The sequence below is a fragment of the Nicotiana tomentosiformis genome, chromosome 2 (genome assembly GCF_000390325.3).
Source record: "Nicotiana tomentosiformis chromosome 2, ASM39032v3, whole genome shotgun sequence".
NCBI lineage: Eukaryota > Viridiplantae > Streptophyta > Magnoliopsida > Solanales > Solanaceae > Nicotiana > Nicotiana tomentosiformis.
Window position 1 is genome coordinate 21905824 of NC_090813.1, and position 25207 is coordinate 21931030.

At 38.6% G+C, this 25207-nt stretch overlaps 1 protein-coding gene across 1 annotated transcript; it reads right to left on the reverse strand.

Annotated features, from left to right (window-relative positions):
- Positions 1-407: 407 nt before the first annotated feature.
- LOC104104154 (oxysterol-binding protein-related protein 3A) lies at positions 408-8091 on the reverse strand. Its single transcript, XM_009612159.4, has 10 exons — positions 7773-8091; positions 6320-6413; positions 5369-5485; positions 5193-5265; positions 4978-5096; positions 4734-4855; positions 3867-4043; positions 2772-2916; positions 1530-1708; positions 408-824 (listed from the first exon to the last, which is right to left on the reverse strand). The coding sequence occupies exons 1-10, from the start codon at positions 7886-7888 to the stop codon at positions 575-577; spliced, it is 1392 nt and encodes a 463-aa protein (XP_009610454.1). The 5' UTR covers positions 7889-8091; the 3' UTR covers positions 408-574.
- Positions 8092-25207: the final 17116 nt, after the last annotated feature.

Here is a 25207-nt window from a genome sequence, read left to right on the forward strand (position 1 = left end):
TAAAATTCCGACACCATTAGTTTGATTTGGTAATTGAAAAATCAAAGTCAACTCGACTCACGCTGTAAGTGTAAATGCCTTGTTCCTATTCCGTATCCGATGAATAATAAGCACCAATAAATGAGAAACGAAATTTAAGAAAAAGGTCTACCATAGCCTTGTAAAACAATGCAGTAAAAATATTCAACTTATTCCCAAGCACCTTTTACTTGAACCATAAGATATACATCGTACTTTCAGATAAAAAATCTATTTCAATGAAAAAGTGATTAACTTATCACTGGGAATAGTTTGATGACTAGGAAATCTGCTTCCGTCCATCAAGTATGTCACTGAACCTAGAGTGGATTTAGATAGTCTATTAATGCTACTTGTTGCACGCATAAGAAACATTCTCAGAGCCATACTTTCAATGCGACTATATGTACAAAACTTTTATCAATCTCAAGTAGATAAAATGTAGGAATTAACTCCCTGCGAAAAGAATGCAGACCTAATATAGGTCTAATACAGTTAAAAAAAAAAAAAAAGGTATTGCAAGAAAAGCACAAGATACAGACAAGAGAAACAACTATTATGCAGAAGCTACTGAATCTTCATATTGCCAGGGGTTAAACTCAGTCGTTTTAACATCAGCCTCTTCACCATGGTCAGAACTATCAATAGCAGCGCGATGTTCATGATATTTGCCGTTGTACTCATACACCTCCAAATCACCCCAAGGTGTAGGGCAAACTTCATTTGATAAGTTGAACCATTTTGGTTTGAATTCGTCGCCCTTGGCCTCTCTTGTTCTCCTGTCAGCTCTCTGCCTCTCCTCCAAACTGAATCAATAAAATCAAATACACCAGTAAAGGGTAAGAGGCTTAGACAATTGCAGCCGAATAGCAAATAACTAAACATGCACTAACGGAAGACGTGATCTTTCAACATGGAGACACGAGAGGGGTTAATTTCTTGTTCGACCAAGAATATTTTGCGAGCGTTAAAACAAGAACTTTTTTATGCGAGTTGTTAAGCATGGAAGCATGGAAGCATGGACTGTTTGTTTTGCTGCGTAATATTAACTAGTACAGCCTGGTAGTTTTGTTTCTTTGTCCCCTCTTTCCCGTCAAAGTGCACTAATGAAGATAGATTAGATCAATACTTTACAAGTATCCTTAAATTGTGGCAATTCCTTTTTTTCTTTTTAGGAAATGTCTACGATCAACAAGGAAATGGGATTCATGGAGAAACCCTAAAGTCCACCCCAGGATGACAATTGATACATCAAATGTAACAAACTGGACAGTCATCTTTTAACATCAGGACCGTGTGCGCAAATGTGGCTCACTAGAAAGTAAGGATATAATTAGAGGAGAAGTGGAGTCTTTATTATTCTGACAACAATTTCATGCCACCGAAAGGTCTAATGCTCTAAATTGAAATTTGAATTTCTAAAAGCTCACAATGCACAGAGAAGTAAAGAAAGTAACATGCAGATTGACAAAGGCACCTTAGAGAGAAAGAGAGAAAGAAGAGAGACATACCGGCTCTTTTCTGAACTAGCTTTGGACAAGTCACCTTTCTCGAGTGCGTAACGATCAGGGCGCAAGCGAGAATCAGATGCTAATAACTTCTTAGGTGCAGTATCAAAGCTGTTAATCTTGTGAGCAAAATGTGTATACTGAAATTTGTCATTTTTAGGAGCATCAGCAGCTCTCCAGACCTGAAACAAGCAAAGAATTTGCATGTGAATACTTGAATAAATTAATGGTCCGTGATTTTCACCTGACCACAATTATATTGTAGATGCCATAAGATGCAACCTGATGAACCAAAACACTTGCACCACATAAGATTTCAGTTCAAATCAATTCAAGCATTCAATTTATAAATATAAATTTTCCCAACTTTGACATATTCGTACATGTGCACAGGCCTAGAGTGCCTTTGCCTCCACTTTTCATGTCTCTGTTTTTAAAATGAGTCATGGAAGCACCTGTGTGTAAATATGTATTTCTAGAATGGCCTAGTGTTTCTTTGCGTGCTTTTTTCCACTTTCAACTTTCATACTTTTAAAACGTAGTCATAGCAATACCTGTATATAAGATGTCCTAAGCATTATTTGCTCCACCAATAAGATATTTACTTTACTTGGATACTAAGCCGAAAATTTTAAAGTTAAGTAAACACAGGAACACAGACTTGGAAGATTTAGTATGGAAATCTCCATAAATGATAGATATCGTATCTTATATCAGACATTTTCAGCAAAGCAGGTAACTATGTCTATTTCTGTAAGCTATCCTCTTTCCTTCCTTCCTTTCTTTCTTTCTTTACAAGGGGATTTAAAGGTCAAAAGTAGCAATGTTTACTATCACGTTAACTACAAGCCTACAACCGCATAATTTATATTTTAAGAATCTTATGTTTAAATTCGATTTCTTCAGAAATTTGGACTCTGTGGCTTGCTTCAGCAAGAGGAGGACTTTCCAAATCAAGCATGGAGTATTTTGTAATCTATCCTAGCGACAATTTGAAAATGGCAAACATGACACATACTTTAATCTCTCTCTAACTAATTTTGGTCGACAAACTTTAAATACTATTGCAAACTCTGGAAGACTCAACACACTTCAAGTCATGAAGAGAAAAAGAAGCCAACACAAAAGAAGGATCTGTCTAGGGGTTACGATTAATCAAAGCAAATGAATTTCAGCTTAGGAAAAGATGGCAAAAGAAAAGTTGCATTGGACCAGGGGTTACAATTAAAGAAAGGTGAATTTTACCTCTTTCATTGTGCTGCCTGGCAGGGGTTCCCCTTCCAAATCACAGGGTTGATAACTCAAAGATTCATTCCATTTTCCAGTCATCAAAATTTTGGGTTCTTCCTCACTGTTGTAAACATATCCATCAACTTCATAGCGACCAGCACTGCCAAAAACATGATAGTTAAGAAAAATCAAAAGGGAAAAAAGGAAGAGAAGAAAAATATTTGATAGGCAATCAGGTGTATAAAGAAAAAACACGGAAAAATAAGAAGCAAAGGGAACTTAAGGGAGAACATCTTCTGTACAACCTCTCAATTGGCAACAAATATGTATTTAGCTGTCTTAGGACCTGGATATAGAAAACAACACTACAGTAACATTTACCATTCCGGTAGGTAATGAACCCGTTCACCTGGAAACAGGACTTGGTGCAGGACAGCTTCATAGCCCGCTAATAGCACAGTACAATAAGGACTTAATATGCTTTTACTTTAAAGCTAGTCTGACAACTATATAAATGAAAGCTAGAAATACCAACATGTTTACTCGAAGAAATAGAGTAAATCACAACATTGACATATTTAACTAAAGCCAAGCACATAAAAGATAGTTTCTTTGATAGACCACAGAGTTGGCAACAAGTCATAATTGCTATAAGCAACTTGGGTTCAATCACAAACTCTCCAAGAAACTGGATCTCGAAGTCAAATCTTCACAAGGAAACAAGCACAGGATTTCATCCTATTAGGAAACAACACTAATGGAAAAGGTGAGCTTCCAACCGAGACCTTATTGCATCCTTGGGTATTACAAATTTTATGTCGGGCATTTATCCCTTGAACTCTCTCTTCCACTATGCACTAATTTAAGTAAGGACCACCTAGAACTATTTGGAGGTGAAGAATGAGAGCAATCAGTACTTTTTGCTAAGCATTACCAGAATAAGTGAAAGAAATTTGAAGGGAAAACCATCCTTTTACACTATGTAGTAGTGGATTCTTAATTGATCTAAAAGGTGTCTTGAAAAAGATTCATCCATGGAAAGGGCAAGTATTCAAGCACTTTGTTGTAATGAAACATTAGTGAAGAGAAGAGTAATGATATCAATCATACCCAAACCAGCCACAAGGTTGAAAATACAATAACACTTTATCCCCTGTCGTCAGGTTCGTCAAGATCATCTCCCCAGGCGAATCGATCCAAGTTCTACCAAAAATAAGATTGTGAACTTTTGTTGGAGGAGGCACTAAATCTAGGACAACACCAGATTTTTTCAGTGTGAGCCTTGACCTGCACATCAATAGAATGAACCAAATTGAAGATAAAGAAGGACTTGGTCCACCATTTGCAACATAACTAAACATTTTTAGCTGGAACGAGAAATAGGGGCTAGGTAACTGTTGAAACTATCTCTAATTAAGTAATAAAGTGGATAATGTTACAGGAAGAGAAAAAAGAGTAGTAGATCTCGCAATGTATCAAGTTTGTGCATGCTGTCTTTTCAGCTATTACTTCGGAGACAGGTTGCCAAAAAGGCATGAACTTCATCTTCCAAATGACCCCATAGATAATTAGCTATCAAATAACTTATCTGAAACATTATCCTGCATGCTAGTGAACATTTCCGCCACTTCCTGAACCTTACTAAATAGTTCCAATTCTACAATTAAGCATCACTCAGACTTCGCAAAAAAGCAAGAGGAACCATCATCCAACCAGAAGTAAACTTGTAAGAACTTGCATTATCATATCTGTTACACAAATGTTCACATGTTTCTAACAGAACCTAGCGGTTAAAGAAAGATGCTTCTATTTTTAAGGTCCTCCAAGAGCAACTCCCCGAACTCCTTGCGTAATTATGAAGAACTATTAACTTCTTCCTCTCCATAATTTTGGGTATTTCAAAGGTTCTTAAGGTCAAATCAACAAAACAACCAAACACGCTCTCTTAAACTGGAAATTTGATATAATAGGTCATACCTGCCAAGTGGATAGACTTCAACTGAGTTTCCCAAGAATTTGGTCTTCACCTTCGAGGTTATATCATAAATGAAATGTTCATTTTCTGCATGTGCTGCACCCATTGGGGGGTGATGACTAACCTGATAGTACAAGACTCACTATCATCAGCACAAAAATAGTAGTAATAATTGCTCACATCTGACAAGGAAACCATGGACAAGTTAAAATGTGATCCTGGCGAAGCATTCACTACACGACTCACCTGCTCAGCAATAAATGTGATTCCAGCGTGGTTAACCAATTCATAAGTTTCACCAAGAATGGGGTTGAAGGGCTTCCATGTGCGTTGTAAGGCATAGTATACGGATATGAACCACGAGGCTAGAAAATGAAATTGTTAGCTGTAGCATATCTAAGCAAGAGATACTGGATTTAAAATAAGAGTGATGCTTAGCACTGCTGCAATAGATTGTTTACCGGAATACACTAATCTCATGTGTGGGTCGTCGCACTCATCTGCCAAGTCCAGCAGATAGGCGTATTCCATCAACTGTCAATAGAATTGCTACATCAGTATAATCCTCAACTTTTAAAAATAAAAAAAACAAAAAAAGCAAAATACAACAGTAAGCTACAATTAATTGAAAACACACCTCTGCCATTTTTTGAAGGTTGGTCATAGGCTCACAAATAATAACCGGCAATGTCACCAACGAGGTAACATCAGCGCCTATGTACTTCTGCATCATTTTCCAATAATTATCGCGATCCTGCAAGAAACCTCAGAAGTGTGAATGTGCTCAACAAAAACTCTACAACTGCCCCCAAAAAAATCATTGGTGCTGCTGCTCCTATTTAGCTTCCCATAGACAAAAGTCGGTTAGTCATAAAGAATCTGAAATTATTCGTTTCCAAATTTAAAACTAAGTTAATATAATTGTCAGGAGTCAAATGTGGAAAAAGGGGGGGGAGAAACAACGGCATTAGCACTAGCACTCATCGCTTGCTTGGTTCTCCCATGAGGAAAGGTCTAGTTTACAATTTTCTTCTAGAAGTTCCATCTATCTGCCCTTCACAAGCTTCCATTAAAAGTGGTGGCTCATGTTGTGTGTTATGTCAGCTCCAACAGGTTAAGTTGTCTGGGCATTGATATAAGTCCCATGGAGTTCATAATTATATGAAAGACATCAAGTATATTAACCACCCGGAAACTAGCATTTACCCCGAGTAAATAGCTTTCGGGTAATTATAGATCCAAATGCGAACAGCATACATATGCATCGACTGAATTGAAAGTTTTATTTGGAGATGGCTGCAAAAGGAGATGAAGCAAAGCTGGGGTGTGCTTCCTAGAGTTTTGGATAATTATGAGGAAGGGTGCAGGTCTTAAGCTTTTATCTTGTCCATAAGTAGTAGTCAGGGCAACATTTTTCCCAAAAATATAATGGAGGTATAAACAATTGATTGATCCAAAAAAGGGAGTAGGGAAACAAGAAACCCCATTCTCTTTACATATTATAGCAAAAGGATAAATAATGAGACAGCTACTCAAACACCTAGGACACATCCAACCCTTCAGGATTAGAGAGGAAGAGGGCTAGTACCTCTGCCTTCCATCTTCCTCGTTGGGCTTCAGCACCAGCATCTTCATTGCCTCCTTCAGGATTTACAACTTCCAGCCCTTCATAACCAAGCATGCTGGAACAGGAATAACAGCTTATGACTAAAACGCCCAGAGAAATCAAAACTTACTAAAACCAAGGAAAAGATATAACATATCATAAGATTCAATCTTTCTAAATAACAGAGTACGCAGATTTAATGGAAAATTGATCAAATTTTCACTAAAGCCCATAAGAGCCAAAAAAAAAGGAGAATCGCTGTATAAAACTTCACATTTTCTGTAGCAAGATATTAAATCTTCAGCTCACATGCTGGAATTAAAATGTAAAAGGATAAATGCATTCTGTGCATAAATATAAACGTTTGTATGCTGTCTCATCTGGTATCATATATGGGAAAGCTTCCTAAGATCAAAAAATTTCAAGAGGTAGGGAAGACACAGAGCAATTTATTATCAGCATGCATAAATAGTGAGTAACAAATTAATGCCGCAGTTACATGGAGGGTAAACTGTCACCATAACTTAAAATTCCTTGCACCTTCATGTTTCAAAGGGAGGCAAAATTTACTATATCACCTACATTTCTTGCTTCACGCTAGAAATAATACGGGGATCGTAAACAGGCTGGTGAGGGTCATGTTTTCATACGAGACAAAGATAGGCCAACAACTTTCCCTGTTCATTTTTTCATTGTGCTAACTCAGCTACTACTCCATTTAATTCTAACTAGTTCGAGGAAAGTTTTAATTCTTGAAATACATCTCGTATGGGCATCAAGTTTTAACCTCTGTGTAGTCCATTACCTTATCTTACAAAAAAAGTTTTAACCTCTGCGCGTCTCAATTTCCTTCTGTTGTCAAGTGCATTGTGTGTCAATTAAGCGGCATCTTAGAGAAATATTTAGTTTATTAGCCTCAGTTGGAAGTCGGAATAAATCACATCAATATGCTTGACAGATCAGCTAATTCAAGAAATAAGGCATAGCTCCTTCAAGCTTACAGCTAATTTCATTTAAACAAATTTCATAGGCTAATTCTTTAACCTAAACAGCTAAGCAGTTATACAGAAATAACTTATTCACTCAACAGCCATTGTTACAAGTTCAAGTTGCAAATGAAAAAAAAAATTATAACTTTATGCACATAAATGAAAAATGAAGATTCTTTGAGCACCCAAAGCAAAATAATACAAAAAAAAATCAGAATTTTGAACTTGCCACATCAGCAAAACACCTAATCAGTAAAAGAAATGAATTTTGAGGTAAAGACGAGCAAAATTTTCAACTTAGGATATTAGGGGGGAAATAAAGGAACAATAAAAACAAAATAAAAATAAAAAGTTTCGGATCTGCAGGATATTTTCAATTAGACACTAAACTCCGGCATAAATAAAATTAATAATCACAAGAGGGGATAAAATTAGGGTTTTTTTACCCATTAACAGATTTAGACATAGCACTGCCTAAATTGGACAAGCTCGATGCAATTGAGGAAAAGAAACCGCCTCCACTACTGCTACCGCTTTGTTTCTCATCTTTGTTGGACGCCATCGATAAAATACAATTTCTTTTTTTTCAAGATTTGAAGAAGATCTGACGAAACCAGAATTTTGGGAAGAAAAATTGAGGAGAATTAAAAGGGGGGAATTTTGTGGGAGGGCTATTTGTAAAAGGAGAGTAGAAGAAAGAAGAGAGGAAGAAAGAAGGTGAGGTCAGTGGCAGGTCCTCTGACTCTCCTTTATACGTTTGAAGTCAAAAATGACAATTTTTACACAGTTTGTGCAATGAATCTTCTTCTTTCTGCCTCTGTTTTTATTTTACGCGTCTAAGATTTTAATCCTATCATATAACATGTTAATATTCTTTGTATTTTTCTATTTTGTTTTGGTCTTTGATTTTGCCTTCCAGCTTGGCGGCTACTTTAGAGACGGCCCAAACGCAATATTATACTCGGACATTTGGAAGATATTTGTATTTTTATTCATTTTTCTCAAAGGAATTTCTTTTCCTCTTGAAAATACTATTACCCCTTACACATTCGTAAAAAAATTGTTATGGCGCTCATTTTTTTCGTCACCTATTGAATTTGTATAAATTTAACTAATACCTAATATTTGAGTACTTTTTTGTGCTTACAATTTCTTCTTCTTCTTAGTTGTAAAATAATTTTATTAAATTTGTTATTGTCTTGACAATTAGATGATTGGGATTTATGTTTTATGATATTTGAAAGTTATATTTTAAATTTTGAGCTCATTTGGAGTAGATTTGAACGTTGAATTGTATATTGGATTGTTAAAAATTCGAAGAAGAAATTTATGTTTGAGAACTTAAGATTCAAAATCTGAAGTTGCATTGAAGAGATTAAACTAGTTAAGATTCGAATTTCTAAAGTTGCATTTGAAAAGTAAAAGAACTTCAAATTTAATTTCTGAAATTGTATTGAAGAGATTGAACTATTTCAGATCCGAGCGGATATACTTTGTAAAATTTTGTGCGATAGAAATATAATTTAAGTAGTGGTCCCAAAAGTAAGTATATATAAAAAGGCCCCATACACATTCTTGATATTCCAAAAGTATAAAATAGTTTTGATATGTTGACAATATTACTCTTATCATGAAAAGTTTAGCAAGTAATATAAAGAAATAAAAAGGTCATGGTCCGTGGAGAGAGTAAAAGTTTATAATTCATTACAAATATTTATTTAAGTTATATGACTCTTTTTAAAATAAAAAAATAATTAAAAAAATTTTAAAATTATTTTCTACTATTCAAATTATAAGTATATCAAATATAAATAGTCTTATCTTTCTCAATGAAGAGAGTGGATGCAAGAATCAAATCTTGATCACCCATAAAAACGTATAGCGCTTCCCCGTCGCTACTAGACTTGTCTTTAGAACAAAATAGTATTCCCATAAAATAATAAAAGAAAACTTCACTTTTGAACACAAATAATCAGAAAGGACTCAACATGATTGAGATTTGAGAGTAGCGTGACACAGCTAGACCAATTAAAGATGAGTTCATTAATTTATTCAATAGAAGTTTGTCAATAACGAATTAGTGATTACGAAGTGCCAATGAATCTTGCCTGTCATTTTTTGTGTGACACTGCCAATTGCTTTGGAAAGTCCGGCCAATGCATAGAAGTCAATTTCCTTTGAATATTGGACCCGAATTTCGTCACCCAATTTATCTTTGGACCAGGGTCAATATAGTTTTTAGCCTCACATATTATTAGTACAAATAAAAAATACCGCATTTATCTTGGGGAGCGCACAGATAGTATTTCCAGACCCCATTTAAGTATCTGATGTTTCTAAATTTTTACAAAGTTTATATGCTTTAAATCAACTTAAAATATGAGACGTCATTCGCCTAGAGACGAATTTAAAATTTATAGTGCATGGGTGTATCAATTAAAAAAAGGATAAAAAAGAAAATATTTAGTGAAAATCGATCACTCTTCCTTTGATTAAACAGATCTACATTTAATCAATTGCATCATTCAGTTCTTTTTAAAGTATGAAGGACAGCTAGCAAATAAAATAAAATCAATTATATGAATATGTACATAAAATATTTAGTTTAGCGGAAATATCCAATTGCTTAACTTCACAACTGGATAGCAAGCAAACTTTAGGTATTTTTTCATGAACTTGAGACAATGATAACTTCATGCATTTTTGCATAAACTTATATATATAAAAGTTTATGATATGACACGTGACTGACTAAAAAGAGGACACGTGGAATCCAAGATGGGATGGTTGATGACCAAACGCAGCCACTGCGCTTGTCACCGGAACGAATAACGTTCATAAAAGTATATTAAATGCTCTGCGCACGGTAGCATTTACTAAGGAATAATCTACAGCGTTAAGAGCGACAGTCCGTTATAGAGAATTTGGCATATATACTCAACGTTACATCTTCATCAATGACTCTCATAATTGGCATTAAAGGAGGGCATGATCCTAGGATATTTTTCCTAGACATAACTATAAATAGTGAGCTCAGTTATCATTGTAAAGGACACAAATTTTCTGGCAAGAACATATACTATATTCTATACAAAGCTTTGTACAATTTCACTTTCTTGCTTTTAGATCTCATCATTGTTGTGTTCGGGAACCATGTTCACGGAATCATCATCTTTGCTATTTCATCTACGTTCTAAGATTAAGTATTGTGTATTTCTTCAATTATTATATTATTTCAGGATCAAATTAGTTCACTTGTCTAGAAACCACGTATAAATTTAACTGTACCGTTTTACGGGTAAACAGTTTGGCGCCAACCGTGGGACCTAGACAGTTGTGCAATTAAATTGATCCTAATCTCTTTTACTAACGAGTTTTGACCATTTTATCTTAGAAAAAATCGCAAAAAATGGCAGATAACACTGTTAACGATGCACACAACCCCGAAATTCAAGGGGATCAACCTCATTTCGAGGACTCAATAAGTGACACCCGCAATGAGGGAAATGACACCACGCTGGTGCATGACAGACAGTACCCTTGACAGGTTCGAAAAAGAACTCCCGATGATGCTGACGAGGAGCAAGTAGCGGATGTTGTGAGGATCCTGCAAGAGCAACAGGCAGTAATTCTAGGCCATCTCACGTGGCAGGATCAGGTTATGACGGAACTGAAACAGGCGCTATCAGGTGTTCGAATAATGCTGTCACGCCCCAAAACCGAGGAGCGCGACCGGCGCTCAACCGAATGAACTCGACCGAGCAAGCCTATTAGATTTTCTTCTACCCAAACTCATTCATGAATAAAGAGAATATATATTTTCGTTAATCAAACAATAAAGTGATCATGTCTGGAATACTAATTTCTTACCATTAGTTACTTCGTTTTAAAGTTTCAATTTCACACATATTTTTCATAATCTGAAGTAAAAATAGTAATTCCAACACAACATAACGAGTTTGATTTTCCCAGCACCAATATACAACCCACACTATGTCTACGAAGCCTCTAATAGATACAAAAGAGTTCTATGATAATGCCGGCAACAAGGCCCCGACTATACTTAAAATATAATACACGAGGAACAAAAGATACATGACCCAGTAATAAAGTGGGGCTCACCAAGTCAGTTGGGAAGAGGATGTACCGCTATCACTGATCAATGTCTCCTGCTGTGGAATCACCTGCATCCATTGAAGATGCAGCGCCTCCGACAAAAGGGACGTTAGTACATATAGAATAGTATTAGTATGAATGAAAAAACACCCTCTCAATAGAATGATAAAAAATACAAACAAGAATATCATAATATCAATGGAAGCCTTAAACAACATCAAACCTCAATTTAGGATCAAGATTGTGTTCAAATTAATTTCCATATCTCACATTGGGAGATTTTTAGTATCGATATGCCATTATTCATAATACCATTATTCACAATACCAATACCACCATACTCTCAGCACGAAGTCCGATCACGACTCGATCGACTAGGTTATCTCATTAGAGGCATCAACCACAATTACTATCAATATCAATACCACCGTCTTTAACATGGAGTCCGATCATGACCCGATCGGCTAGGCTATCCGTTAGGGATATCGGCCACAATTACCATTTCAATTACAATTTCCAACACAATCACCACGTGTGCGACGTGGTGTCCGATCACGACCCGATCAGCTAGGCTGTCTTATTCAAGACATCAACCTTTTTATATCAATCATCGCATTTCATACTTCTTTCACGTCCTTTCATTTCATTGGCACTAATGGCCATAATTATAAAATTATTCTTGGCACGTTGGCCGTATTTAGTATTTCATGCTCACCCTTTCACTTTCTAACATCAACATCATCAACAACAGTAACATTTCAAATCAAGGCATGTAGTACATATGTGAGCAATTAAGAATCTAAGGCACATAGATATTTTTTACAAAATTTGGTATAATAGCCTTCGTTTGAATTTGACTTGAAGTCGCACATTTTTAATGCACAATCCATATTTTTAACACATCTTCAATTGATAACATAACATAGATAAAGCATTTGGGATACTTATTGAACATGTATCTTTCAACCCAATCTTACTTGGAATAGCCACTTTCATAATAAGCAATTCGGGACTTACATAGATTACACGGATACAATGGAATTCAATTCTATGAGAAAGGTTTAGCCAACATACCTCAATTGAGCTTCTTTAATCTCTAAAATATTCCGAAATTCATAGAAACTCAATCTATTTTAGAAATATGACAAATTGAACTAAAATTAGGAAGATGATCATGGTTCTAGCTCATTTGAGCATTTCATCAAACACTAGGTGTGCATTAAGGTTTCAAGGTCCTTTTATGGAGTATTCCATCATTCCACAAACTATTCTTTACCATTTTTAGCTCAACAATCTTTCTACACCCTTTGATAACACATGCATGTAAAATAAACAACTCTCATGCCCAAAAATTACCTTGCTAACTACCCATTTCTAGATAAAATTCGAAATTGAGGGTTAGGGTGTAGAATTTTACATCTAGGATGAAGACATAGTGAGTTTCCTTTCTTAATCTTCCAAAATTTGAGCAAGAATTGAAGAACAATTATTGAGGAACACCTTATCACTCTAGGGCACTCTCTCTCACTCTAAAATGTCAGATTTTTAGTCAAAAATAGTCCATTGCGTTTATTTAACGAAGTTGGGTCGGGTTGTAAAAACTTAATATGAAGTTCCGGAACAAGGTTTGTGATCGCATAATCGATATGCGGACCGCACATCGGCCACATAATTAGTGTCCAAAAATTGGCAAAAATATGCTTGGGTCTGCGGTCACTATGCGGCCCGCAGGCCCGTTATGCGGTCGCATAATGAACCGCGGAATAGTTCTGCGGTCGCATAGTCGACCGCAGAATGGCATCCAAAACGGTCCTTCTTCTGCCTCACTATGCGACCATTATGCGGTCCGCATAGTGATTCTGCGGTCGTATAATGGACCGCAGAAATGCATTTCTCTGCCAAAAATTATCCTTTATCCCTCAGTGCATTGTTCAACCCAAAAAGTCAGAGTACAATCCTCAAACACGTAAGCCCAATTCGGCACCACGAAACACTATTTTTTGCAAAACTTTTACAGGGCCTTACATTCTCCCCTACTTAGGATCATTCGTCCTCGAATGAGGGTAAAAATCTGTTATTAGCATCGTATGTGGCCAACTATTAATTCACACACATATCAGTTTCAAAATTTGGCTAACTCCCTAAATTTCCAAAATTTTTGCTAGAGCCTCCCATGTAACTGGGCCTATCCACATGTCAGAGAACCCGAGAAACACATCCTAACAACATATACATAATCTAACGACGTAACATAACACAAAACAACACCAACTGTGGCCTCACAAGCAATTATATTACCAGAAAGGAACACTCTTAACATCAACGGTAAAAAATAATACATAATTCATAGAAAGTAACTTTTAGCATTTTCATAGAGTACAACTTATAAGTACATGGTTATTCAAACAAATAAGGATACTTCTTCTTCATTTCTTCCTCGGCCTCCCAAGTAGCCTCTTTAATTTGCTGGTTTCATCATAACACTTTCACGGAGGTGATTTCTTTATTTTTTCAACTTTTGGACTTGGCGATCAATAATAGAAACTGAAATCTCTTCATAAGTCAATTTCTCACTAACCTCAATAGTCTCAACTGGAACAATGATTGTCGGGTCTCCAACTACTTTCTTAAACATAGACACATGAAACGCCGGGTGCACTAATGACATCCCAGGTGGTAGCTCAAGCTTGTATGCCACATCACCGATCCTCTAGATGATTCTGTACGGTCCGATATACCTCGGACTCAATTTCTCTTTCTTACCAAATCGCATTACAACCTTCATGGGGGAAACCTTCAAGAATACACAATCATCTTCTTTGAACTCTAGATTCCTACGACGAACATCCGAATAGGACTTCTGATGACTCTGAGTAGTCTTCAACCGCTCCTTAATAATTTTAACTTTTTCTATGGCCTGATGCACGAGGTCTGGCCCTATCAACTCTGCTTCACTAATTTCGAACCACCCAATAGGGGATCTACATCTCCTTCCATATAAAGCCTCGAACTGTGCCATCTAATTGCTAGCATGATAACTATTATTGTAGGCAAATTCTATGAGTGGCAAATGATCATCCCACCTTCCTTTGAAGTCTAAAACACAAGCGCGCAACATATCCCCAAGCGTCTGAATAGTCCGCTCTGTCTGCCCGTCAGTCTGCGGGTTAAAGGTTGTACTAAGATTCACCTGAGTACCCAAACCTTGCTGAAATTTCTTCCAAAAATTAGCCATGAATTGTGCTCCCCGATCAGAAATGATAGAAACTGGAGTGCCATGCAACCTGACTATTTTTTTGATATACAACTGAGCATACTGTTCCGCTGAGTAGGTAGACTTAACCGGCAAAAAAGTGTGTTGATTTCGTGAGTCGATCCACAATCACCCAAATTGAGTCAAACTTGCACGGACTGTGCGGTAATGCTACCACAAAGTCCATATTAATCATTTCTCACTTCCACATTGGAATTTCTATGTTCTGTGCCAACCCACCGGGCCGTTGGTGTTCGGCCTTTACTTGCTGACAATTCGTACATCTTACCACAAAGTCCGCCACATTCCTTTTCATGTCATTCTACTAATAGACATCCTTAAGATCATGATACATTTTTGTAGAACTCGGGTGTACGGAATACCTAGAAGTGTGATCTTCAGTCATAATTCTTTCACGGAGACCATCCACGTTTGGAACACATACTCGCCCTTGGTACCTTAGTGTACTATCATCCATGCCAAGAGAAAAGGACATGGTCTTATGTTTATGAATCCCCTCTTTCAATTGTGCCAACAATGGATCGTTGTATTATTTCTCCTTGACTTCCACAACAAGTGATGATTCAGCCCTATTTTGCAAAATTACCCCTCCTTCACTAGAGTCCGCAAGACGTACTCCCAAACTATCCAATCGGTAAACTTCCTTGGCCCATGGCCTTTGGTATGCCTCCAAGTGTGCTAAACTACCCATAGATTTCCGGCTAAGAGCATCCGCCACAACATTAGCCTTCCCCGGATGATATAGAATTTCAATGTCGTAGTCCTTAAGTAACTCAAGTCATCTTCTCTGCCTCAGATTCAATTCCTTCTGCTTGAAAATATATTGAAGGCTCTTATGGTTCGTGAATATATCCACATGGACCCCATATAAATAATGACACCTAGTTTTCAATGCAAATACTACAGCCGCAAGTTCTAAATCATGTGTTGGATAGTTCTTTTCGTGATTCTTGAGTTGCCTAGAAGCATAAGGTATAACCTTGCCATGTTACATTAATAAACATCCAAGCCCGATTTTTGAAGCATAACAATATACCACAAATCCATCTATACCCTCTAGTAGGGTCAATACCGGTGTCGTAGTCAATCTTGCTTTCAACTCTTAGAAGCTCCTTTCATAAGCATCTGACCATTGGAACTTAATTTCCTTCTGTCAATTTAGTCAACGGAGAGGCAAGGGTTGAGAACCCTTCCACAAACTTTCTGTAATACCCCGCTAAGCCTAAGAAACTGTGGATCTCTGTTGGGGTTGTAGGCCTCGGTCAATTCTTTACAACTGCAATTTTCTGAGGATCAACCTTAATTCCCTCACTAGAGACAACATGAACCAAGAATGTGACAGATTCTAGCCAAAATTCACATTTTGAAAACTTTGCATATAATTTGTGTTGGTACAGGGTTTGCAGAACTACCCTGAGATGATCAACATGGTCCTCTCGACTTCGTGAATATACAAGAATATCATCACTGAACACTATCACTAAGGAATCGAGGAACAACTTAAAAACCCGATTCATAAGATCCATGAAAGCTGCTGGAACATTTGTTAGCCCAAAAGACATCCCCAGAAATTCAAAATGCCCTTACCTAGTTCTAAAAGCTGTTTTCGGAACATCCTGCTCTCTGATCTTCAATTGGTGATACCCGGATCGTAAATCAATTTTGGAAAAGTACTTAGCACCTTGCAATTGGTCAAACAAGTTATATATCCTTGGCAGTGGGTATTTATTTTTGATTGTGACCTTGTTAAGTTGCCAGTAGTCAATACACATATGTAGTGACCCATCTTTCTTTCTTACAAAGAGTACAGGTGCGCCCTAAGGCGACACACTCGGTCGGATGAAACCTTTTTCTAATAAATCTCTCAATTGTTCCTTTAGCTCCTTCAATTCTGCCGGTGCCATTCTGTAGGGTGGAATAGATATAAGATGCGTGTATGGCATCACATCAATCCCTAAATTAATCTCCATGTCTGGTGGGATCCCAGGGAGCTCATCCGGAAAGACTCCTAGAAATTCATTCACAACAGGCAGGGACTCAAGTGTAGGTGCCTCATCATCGGTGTCTGTAACCAGGACCAAATGGTAAACACACCCCTTGTTGATCATCTTTGTGGCCTTAAGGTAAGAAATAAACCTACCCTTCGGCACTACATCATCACCCTTCTACTAAATAACTGGCTCATTTGGAAATTCGAACCTAACAGTCATGTTCGGCAATCAAGCTTGGAAAAACAAGAATAAAGTCAATCCATCCCCATTATCACATCAAAATCGACCATTCCCAATTTAATAAGATCGTCCACGATGTCCCGGCCACGCAACGTGACAACACAATCCCTATAAACTCGGGCGGCCAAAATAGACTCACCAACCGGAGTAGATACAGAGAACGACTCATGAAGATATTTTGGTTCTATCCCAAATTCCATAGCAACATAAGGTGTGACATATGACAAAGTGAAACCGGGATCAATAAGAGCATACACATCATGAGATTGGACAGTCAATATACCTGTGACAATGTCTGGAGAAGCCTCTGAATTCTGGCGACCCCTCATAGCATAAAAACGGCCGAATCCTCCCGAACTCTGTGCTCTGCCCCTAGCTGCACCACGCCCTACGGGTGTTGGAGTGCCCCGAGCTGGAGGAGGTGTTGCGGATGTAGAAGCTGCAGAATTGGCTAGCTGTGCTGGGGCCCTACCCGCACCCTAGCGGGACAAACGACAATCCCTCTGAATGTGACCCTTTAGTCCGCATATATAATATATGGGTAAGTCCATGTAGCATATTCCTAAGTGATATTTCCACATCTAGGGCATGGGGGCCTCCTTTGCTGTTGGAATCTACCATTATGACGACCCTGCTGATAGGAGCCCTTGTTGCCCTAACTGGGCCTGAAACGGCTCCCCTGCTGCTGCTGATTGGGCCCTGATGGCGGTGCACTAGCCGAAGACTGAGCAAAGGGCTGGGATGGCCCTGACGACCCTCCCCTGAATGTTAACTTTCCACCACCAGAATAACCACCCAAGTTGCCCGCAGACCGGGCCTTATTGCTACCCTCGCGCTCCATTCTGTCCCTTAATTTGCGAGTCTCTGTTGCTTAAGCGAATGTCACCATTTTTTCATAGTTCATATCAGAATTCAAGGCTGCTATAGCAGCCTCATTAATTACCAATGGACTAAGGCCCTATACAAATCGACGCACTCTAGCCTCCATAGTGGGCAACATGTAAATAACATACTTAGACAGGTACGCGAATCTTATATGGTAATCCCACACACTCAGGCTACCTTACCTCAGGTTCTCAAACTCAGCAGTACGGGTTGCCTTAGTCTCGACAGACTAGAAATAATCAATAAAGGCATCGACAAACTCTCCCCATCTTGTCGGAGGGCTCCCTTCTTCACGGGACTCCTCCCATAGTTCAAACCAAGAATATGCCATCTCTTTCAGGCGGTAGGAGGCCAATTCCACTGCCTCTATCTCAGTAGCACACATAACTCGGAGAGTCTTGTGCATCTCATCAATGAAGTCCTGGGGATCCTCCTCTGGGTTAGTACTCGTGAACACTGGAGGATCCAACTGGAGAAACATGTTCACCCAGGAACTAGTGGAATCACCTGGCTGACTGGAAGAAGTGGGTGCAACATTTGACCTCTGGGCCTCGGAAGCCACTATCTGAGCCAATATCTGTATGGCTTCCCTAAGATCAACATCAAAAACACCAGAATCGGAAGCTGGAACTGGAGGTAGAACTGGTATATAAGTTGGAGGGACCATTGCACCCTCGGTAGGTGTAGGGATAGGTGTGGTTTGATCAGTTGTAGTAGAGTCGGGCAGTGTAGTAACTGGAGGAATATTCTCACTCCTCGGGTGCTCACCCGCATCATCAATTATAGGGTCAACTGTCACTCCCGGGGTGACATTGGCTCTTGGGCCAGTTTTTGCCTTCTTCTTAGGTGCCATGTACTGAAAGTTAAAGTAAAGCACGAGTTAAAGAAGGAACAATCTTACCATCAGCTTTATCGAACGATAGAGAACATGAAAGAGGGGTATTATTCCTAAATGCCTAAATAGCATCCTAATTATAGATGTGGTCGACAACATACCGATAATAAGGACTCTACTAGACACGGCTCCGAGACATCCTAAGACACTTTAAAATCTTAGGTTCTAATACCAAGATTGTCACGCCCCAAAACCGAGGAGCGCGACCGGCGCTCAACCGAGTGAACCCGACCGAGCAAGCCTATTAGATTTCCTTCTACCCAAACTCATTCATGAATAAAGAGAATATATGTTTTTGTTAATCAAATAATAAAGTGATCATATCTGCAATACCAATTTCTTACCATTAGTTACTTTGTTTTAAAGTCCCAATTTCACACATATTTTTCATAATCTGAAGAGGAAATAGTAATTCCAACACAACATAACGAGTTTGATTTCCCCAGCACCAATATACAACCCACACTATGTCTACGGATCCTCTAAAAGATACAAAAAAGTACTATGATAATACTGGCAATAAGGCCCCGGTTATACCTAAAATATAATACACGAGGAACAAAAGATACATGACCCAGTAATAAAGTGGGGCTCACCAAGTCAGTTGGGAAGAGGATGTACCGCTATCACTGATCAATGTCTCCTGCTGTGGAACCACCTGCATCCATTGAAGATGCAGCACCCCCGACAAAAAGGACGTTAGTACACATGGAATAATATTAGTATGAATGACAAAACACCATCTCAATAGAATGATAATAATGCAAACAAGAATATCATAATATCAATGGAAGCTTTAAACACATCAAACCTCACTTTAGGATCAAAACAATGTTCAAACTATTTTCCATATCTCATATTGGGAGATTTTTAGTATCGATATACCATTGTTCATAATACCATTATTCACAATACCAATACCACCGTACTCTCAGCACGGAGTCCGATCACGACCCGATCGGCTAGGCTATCTCATTAGAGACATCAACCACAATTACTCTCAATATCAATACCACCGTCTTTAACACAGAGTCCGATCACGGCCCGATTGGCTAGGCTATCCGTTAGGGACATCGACCACAATCACCATTTCAATTACAATTTCCAGCACAATCACCATTATGTGTGCGATACGATGTCCGATCACGACCCGATCGGCTAGGCTGTCTGATTCGAGACATCAACCTTTTTATATCAATCATCGCATTTAATACTTCTTTCACATCCTTTCATTTTATTGGCACTAATGGCCATAATTATAAAATTATTCTTGGCACATTGGTCGTATTTAGTATTTCATGCTCACTCTTTCACTTTCTAACATCAATATCATCATCAACAACAATAAAATTTCAAATCAAGGCATGTAGTACATATGTGAGCAATTAAGAATCTAAGGCACATAAAGATTCTCCACAAAATTTGGTATAATAGCCTTCGTTTGAACTTGACTTGAAGTCGAATATTTTTAATGCACAGCCCATATTTTTTTAACACATCCTCAATTGATAACATAACATAGATAAAGCATTTGGGATACTTATTGAACATGTATCTTTCAACCCATTCTTACTCAGAATAGCCACTTTCATAATGAACAATTCGGGACTTACATAGATTACATGGATACCATGGAATTCAATTCTAGGAGAAAGGTTTAGCCAACATACCTCAATTGAGCTTTTTTAAACTCTAAAATGTTATGGAATTCTTAGCAACTTCAATATATTTTAGAAATATGACAAATTGAACCAAAATTAGGAAGATGATCATGGTTCTAGCTCATTTGAGCATTTTATTAAATACTAGGTGTGCATTAAGGTTTCAAGGTCCTTTTATGGAGGATTCCATCATCCCATAACCCATTCTTTACCATTTTTAGCTCAACAATCTTCCTACACCCTTTGATAACACATGCATGTAAAATAAACAACTCTCATGCTCAAATATTACCTTGCTAACTACCCATTTCTAGACAAAATTCGAAATTGAGGGTTAGGGTGTAGAATCTTACCTCTAGGATGAAAACTTAGTGAGTTTCCCTTCTTAATCTTCCAAAATTTGAGCAAGAATTGAAGAACAATTATTGAAGAACACCTTCTCACTCTAGGGCACTCTCTCTCACTCTAAAATGTCAGTTTTTTTGGTCAAAAATGGTCCATTGCGTCTATTTAACGAAGTTGGGTCGGGTTATAAAAATCCAATAATGAAGCTCCGGAACAAGGTCTGCGATCGCATAATCGATATGCGGACTGCATAATCGATATGCGGATCGCATATCGGCCTCATAATTGGTGTCCAAAAACTAGCAAAAATTTGCCTGAGTCTGCCGTCACTATGCGGCCCCCAAACCCGTTCTGTGGTTGCATAATGAACCGCAGAACAGTTCTGTGGTCGCGTAGTCGACTGCAGAATGACATCCAAAACTGCCCCTCTTCTGCCTCACTCTGCGGCCATTTTACGGTCCGCAGAGTAATTCTGCGGTCGCATAAAGGACCACGAAATATTATTTTTTGCAAGACTTTTATGGGGCCTTACATTCTCCCCCACTTAGGATCATTCGTCCTCGAATGAGGGTAAAAATCTATTATTAGCATCGTATGTGGCCCAACTGTTAATTCACACACATGTCAGTTTCAAAATTTGGCTAACTCCCTAAATTTCCAAAATTTTCGCTAGATCCTCCCCTGTAACTGGGCCTATCCACCTGTCAGAGCACCCCAAAAACACATCCTAACAACATATATATAATCCAACGACGTAACATAACACAAAACAACACTAATTGTGGCCTCACAAACAATTATATTACCAGAAAGGAACACCCTTAACATCAACGATAAAAATGATACATAATTCATAGAAAGTAACTCTTAGCATTTTCATAGAGTACAACTTATAAGTACATGGTTATTCAAACAAATAAGGATACTTCTTCTTCATTTCTTCCTCGGCCTCCCAAGTAGCCTCTTCAATTTGTTGGTTTTGCCATAACACTTTCACGGAGGTGATTTCTTTATTTCTCAACTTTCGGACTTGCCGATCAATAATAGAAACTGGAATCTCTTCATAAGTCAATTTCTCACTAACTAGTCTCAGCCAAAAAAATGATTTTCGGGTCCTTAACTACTTTCTTCAACATAGACACATGAAACACCAGGTGCACTAATGACATCCCAGGTGGTAGCTCAAGCTTATACATCATATCACCGATCCTCTGGATGATTTTCCTTTATCCCTCAGTGCATTGTTCAACCTAAAAGATCTGAGCCGCGACGAATTTATACAATCCTCAAACACGTAAGCCCAATTCGGCACCACGAAACATTATTTTTTTGCAAAAATTTTATAGGGCCTCACAAATGCAAACAGACGCGATCTGATTCCTCCCGTTGTTCCCGCAGACCAAACAACATAGAGAATCGATAACAACACTCCCAGGGGTGAAGTTGGCTCTGATGGGGCTGGGGGGTGCAGATTGGGTCTTAATAACGAGAACGATTCATTCAAAGATGAGCTTTTACGGTTCATGAGGGAAGTGAACGCCCGCATAGATCAAATCTCGGGCGCACCACCAGTATTAAAATGCACAAACTCGAAGAAGTATGTTCAATTACTGTACAAGCCAAGTGCGACACCGGTACTGATCCCGAACCATTTCAAAATACCTAAAATTCTAAATTATTATGGAACTTCAGACCCACAGGTACATATTACCACCTACACAACGGCGGTGAAAGGAAATGATCTAGCTCCTCATGAAATTGAGTTTGTGTTTCTAAAGAAATTCGGTGAAACCCTCATGAGGGGAGCCCTAACGTGGTATTCATTACTGCCCGAGCATTCCATAGATTCCTTTTAGATGCTCGCAGATTCTTTCATTAAAGCTCACACCGGGCCCAGAAAGGTGCAAGCCCGAAAGGCCGACATATTCACAATCGCACAAGGAGAATCGGAATTGTTATGAGAGTTTGTCACCCAATTTTAGAAAGAAAGAATGTTGCTCCCAGCCGCCCCAGATGAATGGGCAGCTGAAGAATTCATCAAAGGATTGAATCCGAGAAGTTCAGACGCTTCCCGGAAGCTGAAGGAGAGCTTGCTTAAGTTTCAAGCAACAACCTAGGTAGATGTTCACAATCGGTACGAGTCGAAGATAAGGATCGAAGATGACCAAGTCGGTTTTACATCATCGGCCAAAGGACGGGAGAAGAACAAAGAAAAATCAAAAGATGAATAAGACGCGGATACACGGACTACGAGGGGTTGGTTTTTGCCCTACGAGCGTACCGAAGGCCGTGGTAGAAAATTTCGAGCAGCAAACAAGTTCACCATTGACAGAGGGACTGATCGTGATCGAAATAATAGATCACTTCAAGATAAACAAACGACGGGGTCTCGAGATCTTTCTAACCCCAGGTTATCAGAATATATCTTCAATGTCAGTGTAGTGGAACTAGTGTCAGCCATGAGGAATATTAAAGAAGCACGATTCCTGAGACCTATGAGGCCCGATTCCAGCCAGAGGGATCCCAATTTATGGTGCGAATACCAAGGGACGAATGGTCACCGGACAGGGGACTACCGACATCTTCGGGAGGAGGTGGCAACGCTATTAAAGAATGGTCATCTCCGAGAATTCTTGAGTGATCGAGCTAAGAACAATTACGGTCACAACAACGCGGAATCTTCAAAAGCAGGAGAAGAAGCCACACGCCAGATGATCAACATGATCTTTGGGGGAAAATAAATTAATGGAATCACCTTTTCGGTGGCAAAAAAGACTAACATATCGATAACTCACAGCAAAAGACTCCAGGAAGACGATATCACGTTCACGGAGGAGGACACAGACGGATTACTGTTACCACACAATGACGCACTGGTAATCTCTTTAAATTTGTTAGATTTTAAAATTAAGTGTGTTCTAGTGGATCCATGAAGTTTGGCTAATATCATACAATAAAGGGTATTGGAACAAGCTAAACTCACCGGAAGCATTATTTCGGCAACAAAACTCCTTGTTGGATTCAACCTTGCGAGCGTGATGACCCGGGGAGAGATCCTGTTGCTCACGATCGCTGAAGGAGTAATGAAAACAACTCTCTTCGAAGTAGTGGATGGTGATATGTGATACATCATCATCTTAGGAAGGCCATGGCTACACGAGATGAAAGCCACACCTTCGACGTATCACAAATTACTGAAGTTTCCAATGCCCGAAGGAATCAAGCAGATAAGAGGTGACCAACCGGCAACAAGGGAGATGAATGCAATCTCAGTTTCCAGCAGCAAAGGGAAGAAGTGCACGACATAGCAATTACAGGAACTAGCGCCTAATCCTGAGTTAGAAGAGGTTATTCTAGGGGCAAAATTGTCAGAACAATATCAGGTGTCGAGATATTTCCAAGTTCCGAAAAAAGGGACGCAACAAAATCCACGGCAGAGTAGCTAGAGCAAGTGTCATTGTTCGAAGAATTTTTAGAAAGAAAATTTCACTTGGGAACAGGAATGCACCCCGAGCTCAGGTCTGGTTTTATTAAATTTCTTAAAATTAACGTTGATTGTTTTGCATGGTCGCACGAGGATATGACAGGTATCCGGATAGAAATAGTCATGCACAAGCTGAGTTTGGATCCCAACGTACCACCGGTACGACAAAAGAAGCGCCCTATTGCTGAGGCCAGGAATAAATTCGTCAAAGAAGAGGTAACCCGCTTGCTTAAAATCAGTTCGGTCAGAGAGGTAAGATATCCAGACTGGCTAGCCAATGTAGTAGTAGTTCCTAAGAAGAACAATAAATTTCGTATGTGTGTAGATTATAAAGATCATAATAAGGCGTGCCCGAAAGATTCGTTTCCTCTGTCAAATATCGATCAAATGATTGATGCCACGACCGGACATGAACTGATGAGTTTCCTTTATGCTTATTCCGGGTACAACCAAATTAAGATGAACTCGGAAGATCAGGAAAAGACTTTATTTATAACAAATTTCGGTATATATTGTTACAATGTAATGCCTTTCAGGTTGTAAAACGCCAGAGCCACTTATCAACGACTCGTAAATAAGATGTTTGAAAAGCAAATAGAAAAAACCATGGAAGTTTATATAGACGATATGCTAGTTAAGGTTTTGAATGCAGGTGACCACCTTAAACATTTGCAAGGAATATTAGATATCATGAGGAAGCATAACATGAAACTTAACCCCAAAAAGTGCGTGTTCGGGGTCAGCTCCGGTAAGTTTCTGGGGTTTCTGGTCTCACAAAGGGGAATTGAGGTAAACCCCAACAAAATCAAGGCCATAGACGATATCTCGGATCAATTATCAAACGCGAAGGAAGTCCAAAGACTCATAGGAAGGTTAGCAGCTTTGAGCAGGTTCATTTCCCGGTCGTCGGAACAGTGCCATCGCTTCATTACATTGCTAAAAAAGAAGAACAATTTCGAATAGACGTCGGAGTGCCAGCATGCTTTGAGA

Coding starts and splice junctions, on each gene's coding strand:
- LOC104104154 (XM_009612159.4), bottom strand. CDS start 7,888: ATGGCGTCCAACAAAGATGAGAAACAAAGCGGTAGCAGTAGTGGAGGC. Junction 5,486..6,319: donor GAGGAAGATGGAAGGCAGAG/GTACTAGCCCTC, acceptor GGTTTCTTGCAG/GATCGCGATAATTATTGGAA. Junction 1,709..2,771: donor CAGGCAGCACAATGAAAGAG/GTAAAATTCACC, acceptor TGCTTGTTTCAG/GTCTGGAGAGCTGCTGATGC.